This window comes from Ceratina calcarata, unplaced genomic scaffold (assembly GCF_001652005.2).
Source record: "Ceratina calcarata isolate Rehan_Ccalc_2016 unplaced genomic scaffold, ASM165200v1 scaffold525.2, whole genome shotgun sequence".
Classification (NCBI taxonomy): Eukaryota; Metazoa; Arthropoda; class Insecta; order Hymenoptera; family Apidae; genus Ceratina; species Ceratina calcarata.
In genome coordinates this window covers 276190-290270 of record NW_017176396.1, presented here as the reverse complement: position 1 = coordinate 290270, position 14081 = coordinate 276190, and the positions used below count along the sequence as shown (strand labels likewise).

General features: G+C 31.5%; 2 protein-coding genes across 15 annotated transcripts; both read right to left on the bottom strand.

The window, feature by feature from the left end:
• Positions 1-1386: 1386 nt before the first annotated feature.
• Src42A (Tyrosine-protein kinase Src42A) lies at positions 1387-11548 on the bottom strand. 14 transcript variants are annotated; one of them, XM_018030463.2, is made up of 7 exons: positions 11112-11548; positions 8350-8688; positions 7067-7188; positions 6782-6945; positions 3008-3329; positions 2591-2926; positions 1387-2509 (listed from the first exon to the last, which is right to left on the bottom strand). In XM_018030463.2, exons 1-7 carry the CDS (start codon positions 11168-11170, stop codon positions 2301-2303), a joined length of 1551 nt encoding a protein of 516 aa, XP_017885952.1. In that variant the 5' UTR covers positions 11171-11548; the 3' UTR covers positions 1387-2300. The 14 variants fall into 14 exon arrangements, with proteins under 14 accessions (XP_017885952.1, XP_017885951.1, XP_017885963.1 ...); XM_018030462.2 differs by having other exon boundaries at positions 3008-3335; positions 11112-11547; XM_018030474.2 differs by having other exon boundaries at positions 3008-3335; positions 8350-9127; positions 11112-11545.
• A 203-nt stretch (positions 11549-11751) lies between these two features.
• Positions 11752-14075, bottom strand: Usp14 (ubiquitin specific protease 14). The gene is made up of 6 exons (XM_018030362.2): positions 14054-14075; positions 13771-13949; positions 13229-13699; positions 12871-13137; positions 12485-12788; positions 11752-12409 (listed from the first exon to the last, which is right to left on the bottom strand). Exons 1-6 carry the CDS (start codon positions 14067-14069, stop codon positions 12120-12122), a joined length of 1527 nt encoding a protein of 508 aa, XP_017885851.1. The 5' UTR covers positions 14070-14075; the 3' UTR covers positions 11752-12119.
• Between the last annotated feature and the right edge of the window lie 6 nt (positions 14076-14081).

Genomic DNA, 14081 nt, shown 5'->3' with positions numbered 1-14081 from the left:
GTTTTAAGACATTATGTCTTTTACCAAATATCGATGAAAGATGATTTTTGTCAACCTAATAAATTAATGATGATATATAAAAATGAAAAATTTTTAATCTAAAGTTAAGGAATAAAAGATATTAATATGAAAATATATGATCAAGTGAATGGTTAATGGTAATGAATACTTATCTTGCAAGGCTAAGAATACAACGTATTTTATACTATTAAATAAAAGATTCAAGCACTGATAGTTTACATGCTTCTAATAATATTAATACCCTCGCATACTTTCCTATGTTATACACACGTACTACGTTTTTTTGTTTTATAAACAGTTAGGAATAATTTTACGATTAGATGGATTGCTTCTAGTTAATATGTGCTTTCTTTTTTAAATAATTGAGAGTTAACATATTCAAAAAAGTTATAAAATGAGCAATAATAAATATTTTTAAAATGTATCTTACATTTATATTAGCTTAACATATTATTTGTGAGTTTTTTAAAAATATGATCATTATTATGTTGTATGACCAATTTATCAATTTTAAACACGAACAGTGTTATACTTTCAAATTGTTTATAGTAAAAGAGATTAATAATACACAGTAATAACAAAAATGATGAAGGAATGACGACGGATAGTAATGCAACTTACTATAAGGTACTTGAAGAAGTACTCCTTCAAGTACGTGGGAAAATGTGTATAAATTGACTAAACGATGTTTCATAATCTTTGCCTACGTCAAATTCGATTCTCTAATACTTTTGTCAAGACGTTTAAAAAACAAGTGATTCAAAAAGGTTAACTTCCATGGATATTATCGAAAGACGCTATCGATACCGACATTTACATGTTTAGAAAATACAATTTTCTAAATTAAAATCTATGCTACGTCACTGCTCTCAAAAATCATTTCAATTATATATAATTANAAAAAAATGTAGAAACTCTTTTAGAGAAAATATGAATATAATATGATACAAACGTTAATAAAAGTTTAGATAGCTAAGACACGTACAGCACATTTACCCTAAAGACTTTTATAAAAATTAAAATGTTACAAACCGTGTGTTAATGCATTTCCTCGAGTTATTGCATCGTTTTAAGACATTATGTCTTTTACCAAATATCGATGAAAGATGATTTTTGTCAACCTAATAAATTAATGATGATATATAAAAATGAAAAATTTTTAATCTAAAGTTAAGGAATAAAAGATATTAATATGAAAATATATGATCAAGTGAATGGTTAATGGTAATGAATACTTATCTTGCAAGGCTAAGAATACAACGTATTTTATACTATTAAATAAAAGATTCAAGCACTGATAGTTTACATGCTTCTAATAATATTAATACCCTCGCATACTTTCCTATGTTATACACACGTACTACGTTTTTTTGTTTTATAAACAGTTAGGAATAATTTTACGATTAGATGGATTGCTTCTAGTTAATATGTGCTTTCTTTTTTAAATAATTGAGAGTTAACATATTCAAAAAAGTTATAAAATGAGCAATAATAAATATTTTTAAAATGTATCTTACATTTATATTAGCTTAACATATTATTTGTGAGTTTTTTAAAAATATGATCATTATTATGTTGTATGACCAATTTATCAATTTTAAACACGAACAGTGTTATACTTTCAAATTGTTTATAGTAAAAGAGATTAATAATACACAGTAATAACAAAAATGATGAAGGAATGACGACGGATAGTAATGCAACTTACTATAAGGTACTTGAAGAAGTACTCCTTCAAGTACGTGGGAAAATGTGTATAAATTGACTAAACGATGTTTCATAATCTTTGCCTACGTCAAATTCGATTCTCTAATACTTTTGTCAAGACGTTTAAAAAACAAGTGATTCAAAAAGGTTAACTTCCATGGATATTATCGAAAGACGCTATCGATACCGACATTTACATGTTTAGAAAATACAATTTTCTAAATTAAAATCTATGCTACGTCACTGCTCTCAAAAATCATTTCAATTATATATAATTATATTCATCAATTGACAAATATTGTTCTACAATTTTATGGCAGCGAGAATATGTAACAAAAGCGGTATTGCTAAAAAAATAAACACGATATCATTTACATTTTGTAGAAAGAAGACTATCGTTCAGTATAAAGTATACTCTCGAATATCACAAACATCCGTATCGTCTGAATAGAATTGTTAATTATAATAATCTGCATTTATCTCGTTGCTCATTCATACAGGATGTCTATTAAATCTTGTCGATATCATAGTGAAATATGTTATAACCAAGAACTATAGATCGTTTTAGTACTTTAATATGCAGATGCTTCTTTATACTCGGAGCCTTCCATGGTGAAGAAGTCTTCTAGCTTCCATTGCAATGTTTCAAAAGTTGGCCTCTTCATTGGATCCTTATTCCAACATTCTAACATAATATCATACAATGCAGTTGGACAACCAGGTGGACATGGCATTCTGTAACCATGCTCTACTTGATGAAGAACTTCAGCATTTGTCATACCTGTAAAATTAATAAGTACCCTTGTTACAAACATCATGAATGAAAAATTGTATACAATTTCGATAAGACAATTTTACTTACCCGGATATGGTATTCTACCATAAGTAACCAATTCAGTGAGAAGAATACCAAACGACCAAACATCAGATTTAATACTGAATTTGCTGTAATTCGCAGCTTCGGGCGCGGTCCATTTAATCGGAAACCGTGCACCTATTCGAGCTTCATACTCGTCTTCTTTAATTAACCTAGCTAAACCAAAATCTGCGATCTTCACGACGTTCAATTCCGCAACTAGTACATTTCGTGCAGCTAGATCCCTGTGTATGTAATTCTGTGACTCGAGATATGCCATACCCGCCGCGATCTGAGCAGCCATGTCAATTAATCGTTGTAAATTCAACGTCTTCCCTTTTCCTGTTGCAAAATATATCGTTTACATAAAGTAGTAGACAAAGCGATACATAGAATTCACGTCAATCCGTTGAAATTCATTACCTTGCAAGTATTCTAATAAGCTTCCATTCCTCATCAATTCTGTGATGATGTAAATAGGCTCTTCCAAAGTACAAACAGCGTATAATTGTATCAACTTCGCGTGACGAAGTTTCTTCATGATTTGTGCTTCTGCCAAGAAATCTTTGGGATCCATAGTTCCCGGCTTGAGGGTTTTAATTGCCACTGCGGTCGTATTGTTCCATGATCCTTCCCATACTTCTCCGAATTGACCTTGGCCTAATTTTCTTATGAATTTGAGAGACGAACGGTCAATCTCCCATTGATCCCGTGTGCGATGACTAAGACCCTCAGTAACAGGTTTCTCAACCTATTAACAAAATCAAACAGGTGCTGTTAAATTTGTTTATCGTCTTGAATACACACGTAGCTATGGCATTAATAAAAAATGCTTCTTTGCAAGTTTTATACTAATAGACAAGATAGAGAAAACAAAACGATGCTAGCCAAAGTTCTAAAATTCCTTGAAAAAACTGGTGATACTTTTCAATAATATATACAAACCTAAGTAGAAGCCCTTTAATGACGTTGCTTAGGCTGCATTAACTGCTCATTGACTTCTTAGCGATTTTATTATAAATAACAAATAACGAGTGTTGCTTAAACTAATTCAAAATAAAAATGTCTAATCTAACAGTAATGGTAGAAATAATAAACGAAACAGTGACTAATTATGCAGGATGCAAGTGATGAAAAGCAAACTTTAAATTGTGTATTTAATCTCATGCCTTCTGACACTCACGTGGCTTTATAAAGATAGTTGATTAATGTACACAAAATATCATTTTAAAATAACTATTTGTAGCAGATGGATCTTTATTCTTGACATAAAATGTTTCAAAAGTCAGTACTTGATTAGAAGAATGTAGAGTCACGGAATATAATTTTAGGAACTTAGTATTGAACACTTATACACAGTTCAAGACACAAATTTATACATTAATAATTTGTTCACCGTATAATATGCACATTATTAACGAGAATGTAGCACCGTGTTAGAACTATTCTAATTTGAAATGTCTTCAATGCCTTACAATTAAAAGTAAATGTATAGAGGAAAATTTAAGGCAATGAAGGCATTAAATAATACAATTTGATAAGATAGAAGTCTTTAAAGTTATGAACTCTTTTCATCTTAGCTTATTAAAAATTGCTCAGAAAATATATAAAGTTTATTAGATATATGAGAAAAATTTCTGTTTTAAAATCCGTTATATAATCTGTATATGAGTATAAAAAAGGATTCCAAAATCTGTATTTGAAAGAACTGATCTATGAATTTAAATTTCATACACAGGATATCTTAAGAATCAGTAGAAAATGTAATGCACTGTATTTACAATAATAGTCTTTCTTCCTTTCACATTATTTTTCATTTGTATAATTAGTACTATGTATATTGGGTAAAGAGAGTTGAGGATTATTTAAGATATCCTGTATATCAAGTAGATTTGAGCGCATGAATATCTATAGTAGACTACTTTCATCTTTACAATTGTACAAAAAAAATTTGTGTTATACATATCGTTAAAGTGAACAGTACATTGAAATAGTACATACAGACACATAGACACAAATTTATTTTGTTTTCTATATCTGTGCTTCCGAAATCCTATCATCTCTAAGAAAAATCTATGAAATTCAGCAATGACATATCAGATTTCGAAAATAAGTGAGTGTTCTAAATAGATGAACTATCTAATGTCGTTGAAACATGATTCCGTATAGAACGGACTTGTGACGTATGTACAGGCCAAAGACATGATAGAAAGCGTTTATGTTAAAAAGAAAATTAACATGATATGTCATATTGGGCCATTCAATTTACCAAGAAAATCCAGCGGGAGATAAGGTAAGCAATAACAGAGAAACAAACAAAGTCTATTCAGAGATCAAACTTTTGCAAGATTATTTATCAAACTAAAAGACATTGTCAAATCTGAATAATTTTTAAAATAAACAGCAACAATACATGATACAATATACATTATATTTACTTATGTATATTATTTTCCATTTCAACTAACATTGTATATTATCTTCAAAGATTAATCAAAGTTTAAATAATCACTCTACATGTACTTATGAATACAACTCCTTGTTAAATTTTGATTAACATTCAAATTAACACCTACTTCATCAATATTATACATTTCCTATCAGTGTTGTAAATGAAAAACATAAAAAATAAACGGGAACTGAATAAAGTATACGACGAAATCTCATTCTATATTTGATAAATAATTTGTCCGACTTATTATTTTCATAATAATATTATTTAAATCATCATAACTATGAGATACATCTTATCGTTTTATATAGAGCAAAGTCTAACTGGAGTTTAGACATATAATTAGTACTATGTATATTGGGTAAAGAGAGTTGAGGATTATTTAAGATATCCTGTATATCAAGTAGATTTGAGCGCATGAATATCTATAGTAGACTACTTTCATCTTTACAATTGTACAAAAAAAATTTGTGTTATACATATCGTTAAAGTGAACAGTACATTGAAATAGTACATACAGACACATAGACACAAATTTATTTTGTTTTCTATATCTGTGCTTCCGAAATCCTATCATCTCTAAGAAAAATCTATGAAATTCAGCAATGACATATCAGATTTCGAAAATAAGTGAGTGTTCTAAATAGATGAACTATCTAATGTCGTTGAAACATGATTCCGTATAGAACGGACTTGTGACGTATGTACAGGCCAAAGACATGATAGAAAGCGTTTATGTTAAAAAGAAAATTAACATGATATGTCATATTGGGCCATTCAATTTACCAAGAAAATCCAGCGGGAGATAAGGTAAGCAATAACAGAGAAACAAACAAAGTCTATTCAGAGATCAAACTTTTGCAAGATTATTTATCAAACTAAAAGACATTGTCAAATCTGAATAATTTTTAAAATAAACAGCAACAATACATGATACAATATACATTATATTTACTTATGTATATTATTTTCCATTTCAACTAACATTGTATATTATCTTCAAAGATTAATCAAAGTTTAAATAATCACTCTACATGTACTTATGAATACAACTCCTTGTTAAATTTTGATTAACATTCAAATTAACACCTACTTCATCAATATTATACATTTCCTATCAGTGTTGTAAATGAAAAACATAAAAAATAAACGGGAACTGAATAAAGTATACGACGAAATCTCATTCTATATTTGATAAATAATTTGTCCGACTTATTATTTTCATAATAATATTATTTAAATCATCATAACTATGAGATACATCTTATCGTTTTATATAGAGCAAAGTCTAACTGGAGTTTAGACAGTGCTGTAAATATATAGTATTCAATATTCTTTAAACGTTTATTCAAACGATTCAACGTTTATGTAGACATATTTATACTCTCTGATTCATTTTATGTACAAAATTGATCACATTGCAAACATGTGTACAGTAAGGGTCAATAACATCATGCATTTGTGTCCTTATTTTCACTTTTAATCTCATATGGGTTGTATTTAATATCAAGGGATTTCTGCATATTTAGTAAGTACCAAAACACAAGATAGGTAATTAATTTCTTTCAATCAATTGAAGAAATGCCTTGATACGGATTAAAAAAAAATTCAATACTTAAGCAGTATCCTTTAGTAAAATATTAATGTCATTAAAAATCAATTTTATACATGCAGCAAGCTGTCTAAACTCCATTTATATGACGGGTTACGTGAAATGTTTACTACAAAAAACTTATCTGTCTTACCTGTACACATGGCTTGCAAAGATTTACGCACAGTCCATCAGCGTCTTTACTATAATGCTCGACAAGATCCTGAAGATTCCTGAATGTAGTCCTTCTAGCAATGAAGAAACCACCTTCGTCCAGTTGCCTAATGCGATAATGTTTAACTGTGTCACCATCGCGTACTAAAAAACATTTGTATTATTTTATTATCCAAAAAATTGTATTAATAATTCCAATATATTGAATAAGATGTTAAAAAAAGATAATGGATGCATTAAATTGTGTAAAATTGATTGCACTTACCCGAGAGAGAATAATCATTATGTCTACTCTCAGAGTCCCTGATTAAAAATGCACCATGATCATTTTCAGGCAGTAATAACTTCTTTTCTGCTTCAATTCGTTTGATCTTTCTGAAGTACCATCTAAAAATCAATGATACAGAGGCATGGTAAATAAAGTGTATGATATATTTAGAAATATGTGCAGGAAATAAAAATCTAATAAAACACTGGGTTTTTTATGATTGTATTTTTATGTGGGAAACCGCAAAAGCGGAAACATTGCTTATCTAATTGATAGAGGTGCTATGTTCATAGAACCTTGAGAGATTCAATACAAATAGATTTAGAATTAAAATGAAAGTCACAATAACTAAGTAATTAGAAAAACAATTATTAAATAAAAAAATAACTTAAGATCAGTATATTTTTTAATTTAACAAATCTTATAACTGTACTACAGTCTCTAGAATGCAATAGCTTAAAATTTGTTTTCAGTAAACACATAACTGTACATTTTTATGTGACTTGCATTCTTAATGTGCAATCATGTTAAACGTGCACATTTATTCATTAGCTATTCATATATTAAAGAGGAATGACATTGAAAATGTAACTTACGGTTCTGCTTCTATGGATTTCAACTTTGCAACATAGTTACTGGGAATATATCCCTCTTGTCGAGTTCTTTTACTTCTGGCTAACCACCAGTCCCCTTGAGTATCATTCAGGATCTCTAAATGTTCACCCTTTCTGAAGCTCAAATCTTCATCTGTGCGTGCATCATAATCATAAAGTGCAACAAATATCTTTGCAGTTGGCACATCTGCATCTGGAATCTGTGGCATAGGCCTGATGGGATCTGGAGGCGGTGTTGGCACTGGACTAGCTTGAGACGCAACTGCTTCTATATTAGGATTGCCTATTCTGTCAGGCTTTTCTTTCTCAGTGTCCGGTGGACTATTGAAACAATTACCCATTTTTCGTGAATTATATGAAATTCGTCTGGTAATCAAGTTCACGGTCACTGGGTCATGAAATAAAAATCTCTTTTGGCAAATGTTCTTCCACCAATTCTACGTTTGATCCTCTCTCATAGATATACAGTATATTTTTTAATTTAACAAATCTTATAACTGTACTACAGTCTCTAGAATGCAATAGCTTAAAATTTGTTTTCAGTAAACACATAACTGTACATTTTTATGTGACTTGCATTCTTAATGTGCAATCATGTTAAACGTGCACATTTATTCATTAGCTATTCATATATTAAAGAGGAATGACATTGAAAATGTAACTTACGGTTCTGCTTCTATGGATTTCAACTTTGCAACATAGTTACTGGGAATATATCCCTCTTGTCGAGTTCTTTTACTTCTGGCTAACCACCAGTCCCCTTGAGTATCATTCAGGATCTCTAAATGTTCACCCTTTCTGAAGCTCAAATCTTCATCTGTGCGTGCATCATAATCATAAAGTGCAACAAATATCTTTGCAGTTGGCACATCTGCATCTGGAATCTGTGGCATAGGCCTGATGGGATCTGGAGGCGGTGTTGGCACTGGACTAGCTTGAGACGCAACTGCTTCTATATTAGGATTGCCTATTCTGTCAGGCTTTTCTTTCTCAGTGTCCGGTGGACTATTGAAACAATTACCCATTTTTCGTGAATTATATGAAATTCGTCTGGTAATCAAGTTCACGGTCACTGGGTCATGAAATAAAAATCTCTTTTGGCAAATGTTCTTCCACCAATTCTACGTTTGATCCTCTCTCATAGATATCGAGGTACGACAATGCGAATAGAAAATTTTTATAACACACATTTCTTTGTGCGATGTTTAATACGTTTTTGAAATTTCTCATACACCTGTAGACTCGCTCATAACGAGTCGTAAATATACACGGTAAAACACCGACGTGCACTTTGGTTTTTATAACATTTAGACAGCGATCACTAAGGAACGCGGTTGAACGTGTTACGAGTCCTTAAGATACAATAAAATTCGTAGAGTCGGCACTTTTTTCCTCGAAACTGTTCCTCTTCTTCTCGAGAAACTTGCAATTTCTCCCTTGATATCTAACGTGATAACAGTCGAGAACACTTGTAATTAGAGTTAAAAGTTTCACTGAGAATTATAAGTAATAAATATAAGTATTTACTGGAATACGACGGTGACACTTCATTACATCGCTAAACCAATACCCATGTAATCGTAACGTAAAACGGAGGTATGCTCTATTGTGGTACACGCATTTTCATCACGTTCACGTTGCTCTAAGCTGGATGTTATAACATAAACCTTTTTGATACAAGTTGAGATGGAAATCATTAATTTTATCAGCACTTATAGATATTGAAAGTATTACCCCATCATTCTATTAGTGTCAATTGTCCCCTTTTAACTTTTGATTAAAAGGAATCGTTTTTAATGGACGATAAAGATAAAAGCAACGAAATCTCGGACAGCCGAAAAGTATCAATTAATCCGAACGTTCCACTTTGCTGGCATTAACTTTTGTGCAAACGTAGACATGGGCATACATACCTTGTTCTTTCGGATAAACAAGTACTTAACATGGAAACATCTTTTAAAATATAGAGAAGTAATAAGACAGCAAATAATTTATGAAAATGACATCCAGGTATCAATTACGAACTCACACGCCCAACAGTTCTTGTTGTACAATGACTACATACAATGATCATCGTTTAGATAACAATGCTTTAAAATAGAGGTCAGACAAAATAAAAGCTTCGACGAATTATGATAAAAAGTGAGAGTAATACGATCTGAGTAATAGAGCCCGCTCGATTTGAACTTGTCCCACCGGTTTGTCACAGAATCCAGGAAAAAAGTAAATTGAACTCTTACACCGGAAGATCATTTTTTGTCTATCGTCGAGGTTCTAGCACTGACATGGCTTGACCGCGAGAAACTCCGGGAACACGGCAATAAACAGCGGTTAAAAGAAACGTGGACAACATAATGGAAAGTAACAACGTCGCCATTGCATTAAATCAGATCCGTCAAATCCTAATTTTCACATGTGCGATACTGGTAACGGCGAATGACAAAGCACACACCCAACTTATCGTCAAAAAATGCAATTACGGGATGAACGTAACTCGCATAACATTTTACGACCCGGTACGAGATTAGTTCACATATTATTTCGAGGATAAACGCGAGAGGCGAACAATCTTTTCATGAGAAACCGACGGAGAGGTGAAAACACCCATGGTGAAGGTAGCCAGTGGTAGCCAGCGGAATATGGCTTTCGGATGAGTTCGGTTATAAACCCGAACTTAACCGAACCTTTACCATCCCCCAACCAAAGATGCAAGTCGTTAAGTTACTATGTATACATGCATATAACATACATATAATCTTGACTACTTCATTTAGGTAGAAAAAGAAACGTAATAGCCGCGTTTTTTATTATGGTATATTTTATTAGAAAACTTAAGCTTGAGCACTATTGAGTTGAGAAAAATCAATGATAACATAAAGTAAAGAAGATGTCATTGATCAATTTAGCTGTATTTCTATCTAAAAGTTGACGTAAGCTATATAATTAATACAACAATGCAAAGTGCTTCATAATGTACTAAAATGAATGATTACAATCAACAGTAGTGGAAGAACATTGCTTTTATACAGGTGGACTCGTATCTTTATTATAGAAGGCGAAACAATCATCACTCTACTTTCATCGTCCTAGCATATGTATTTTTTACGTTTCAAACTTCCTTGAAGAACGTACACAGTGTTCGAGAAAGATCGTTATTCCGTGAAGAAATGTGTGCCAAAGATTATATTTTAAATTGATACGATAGAACATGTTCTATGTTAAAGTTTTTAGTACCACTTATTAATATTTATCTCTAAAAACTAAAACATCTGTTGTAATAATTGATTGAAAAGATAATTCGTTTATGTCGTGTACCAATTGCTGAAGTAGACGTTGTACGTATGCGTCAAAACATGTGTATTTGTCAACTGATTAATGTAACATTCAACTATTACTACTTATACGTACTTATAAAAATGTAATATTACCTGAAAAATTTATTCAGCCAATATTGAAGCGTTTTACTGCGAAATACTTTAGAATGCATTTTTGCGAACAATTCGGTTCACATACGTATGCACGTGACTGTGACTTTCCGAACCTATTGCGCGGCACTTTTTGGTAAATAATGCGATAAATGTAGTACCGAGAACTGTAACCATTCGTATCTGACACCGTACTACTCGTTTATTTCAAATTATCTATCTTTTTCACGTATACACATACAAGGACATTGTGTATAAGAATACACGGTATCGTATTTTTATACATGCGCAGGTGTGTGTACAAGATTCCATTTATTGCATTATCAGATTGTGTCGTTTTATCGACTTGGGCTATATAGCATAATTTTATTACAACATAGATATTATTCCATGAATTTAGTACAAAATCTTATCAAATACAATAATTACTTACCATTTCTATTTATTCGCCATACAATATTTGTTAAAGAAGTAATGAAATATGTATAATGCTTATTATTCATTCATATACATTATATACATTTAACGGTTCTTTATAGAACCAATTTCAAATTAATCCATAAAAAGATTTTGATTTTTAACATTACAAAACTTTAACAGAAATAATATATTTTAAAATAATTATAAATTGATAAAGAATAACTATAATTTTAATTGGAATTTTATTGGAATATTATAAAAGAACACTTTCATGATTTACATTAGTTTCATTTCTGTGTAACACTAAGATCTGTCATCACCACGTGTATGTTTAAACACGAAACTGAATGAATGAACAAATGCAGATCTTTTATATATATTCATATCATGCAAAAATTATTGAGGTGAACTTTTATGATAGGAATAATGGCCACTGATTGTACAAATAGTATATTATAGTTAACTTTAATGTCCAAATCATATTGACATTCATTTCTATAAAAAGAAATGCATTTCTCTAACAAACGCAATGTGGAAGTTTTGTTTCAATTGTGTTTAGCCTTTATGCAAAATTGATTGGTTATATGAAAATTACTTCTTAGCAGTATTTTCATCTGTGGAAGGTACTTTATCTTCTGTGATAGGTACTTCCAACATTTTTGGACCATATAAAAGAACGTATGCGCAATGCCAATCGCCACCACCACTAAGTTTTAATATTTGGCTAACCGGCACAGGACTAACAGTTTCATCATCACATTTCAGCCATTTGTCATCTTCTTGTCTAATCCATGCCACATAATGACCGCTACTACTCGATCGACCTCTGTGTGTTAGAACCGCTTGCAATGTGTAATACCCACTGTTATTTGATCCTATATCTGTAATTAGAAACGACATATTTATAGCGATACGAACATTAACATGTTCATGTAATCTTTTCAGGTAATGTGTACCGTTTGGAAACCAGAAAGGTTCTTTTTTCGTTTTCTTTCCGGTTTCAGTATTCGTTTTATTTCCTTTATCTTTCGATTTTTGTAACTCTTCATTTACATGATTTAATTCGTCTTCGTATTCTTTAAACTTCGTTCGCATCGGCATGAGCTTCTCCTGAAGTTCGGTGGTACACAAACCGTACGCATCGAATTCAAACGGAAATTTGACGTCTTTCAGAATCTTTGCATTAATCGCTTCCCTCTCTTTGTAATAAAAACGTACAAACTGGATTGTCAAATATGCTGGCAATCGACTAATTCTTGACTGTAAGAGAATATACAGTTTAAATGAAAATCCCATCAATTCAGACATATATTTTTCTACTCTACTGTGTAATATACTTTACCGTCTTCGTATATACCGCGTCTCTGCCAAGAGTTGGTGACATTTTCGTTATCTGTTCTTGCATTTTATTTCTAAGTCCACAAAACATATATTTAACCTCTTGTGAAATAAAACAACTCAATTGTAAAAAGTCTTCTTTACCCTTGGTAGGCGGTTCGTCATCAGATTCTACACATTTCAACTCTGTATCAAACGACCCACCAAAGTATTGTTCAATTAGAGATCGAGGTTTATAAGTTTGTTCACCACTTTCTAATGCAGGATTCTCCTACAATTATCTCAAAATTATTTATGAAAATTTACTCAAAACGTGGGGATTATATAGGGATAGCATTTCAAGCATTGGAAGACTTAATAACCTTGGCTGGTAATTGTTGTTGCAACATTCTAATAAGTTCGCTCCAACATTCATTAGCATCCTGCTGTTGAAATCCGCCGTGATCAGATTTTTCCGCGAATCTTGGGAATGCCAAATGCATCATTTGAAGAAGAACAACAGGTGGCAGAGAAGATCCCTTATAAGACCCCATGCTAGTATACAAATCTCTTAATGCAGCAGTTATACTTTGTGCAGGCACAATTGAGGAGCTACCAGTAGCTGCAAGCCCGTCCGAAAAGTTCATTAAAGCTTCTTTCAATTCAGGGACAGTTCTTAGGCACTGTACAGTTGCATTAAGATAACAAGTATTTCCTAAGTTAATTAAGCCAGCTGGTAAATCTAAAACAGTTGCTATAGCGGATTCACTCATATCTTCTAAAAATAATGTTTTCTCAGTAGGTTCTACTGGCACATCTTCTTCTTTCGATCCCATCATTAATACAGTAATGCCCTATAATAAAGTTAACGTAACATTTCTTTAATGTTCCCATTGATAGTGTAACGAAGATAATTGATCCTCACATCTTTGAGCGTGATATTGCCCCAATCATCATCCTTCAATGTCTGTCCTTTCAACATAATTTTTTGTCTTTTTGGCTGTACTCCTGTCAATGCAAACAGTTGTGCTTTAAACAACATTGGTTCTTCATCTGTATTAACTTCTACATTAGGAAAGAGTTCCTTTCCCCATTTTACTTTAACTAGAATGCAAGAATTTCACATATTAAAAATTATTTCAAACAGATATTAAACAAATGTTTAAGGTTAAGTCTTAACAAATTTTTTTTGCGTGATCGGTACGTACCAGAATATAAAGGCATCTTTTTCTTTCA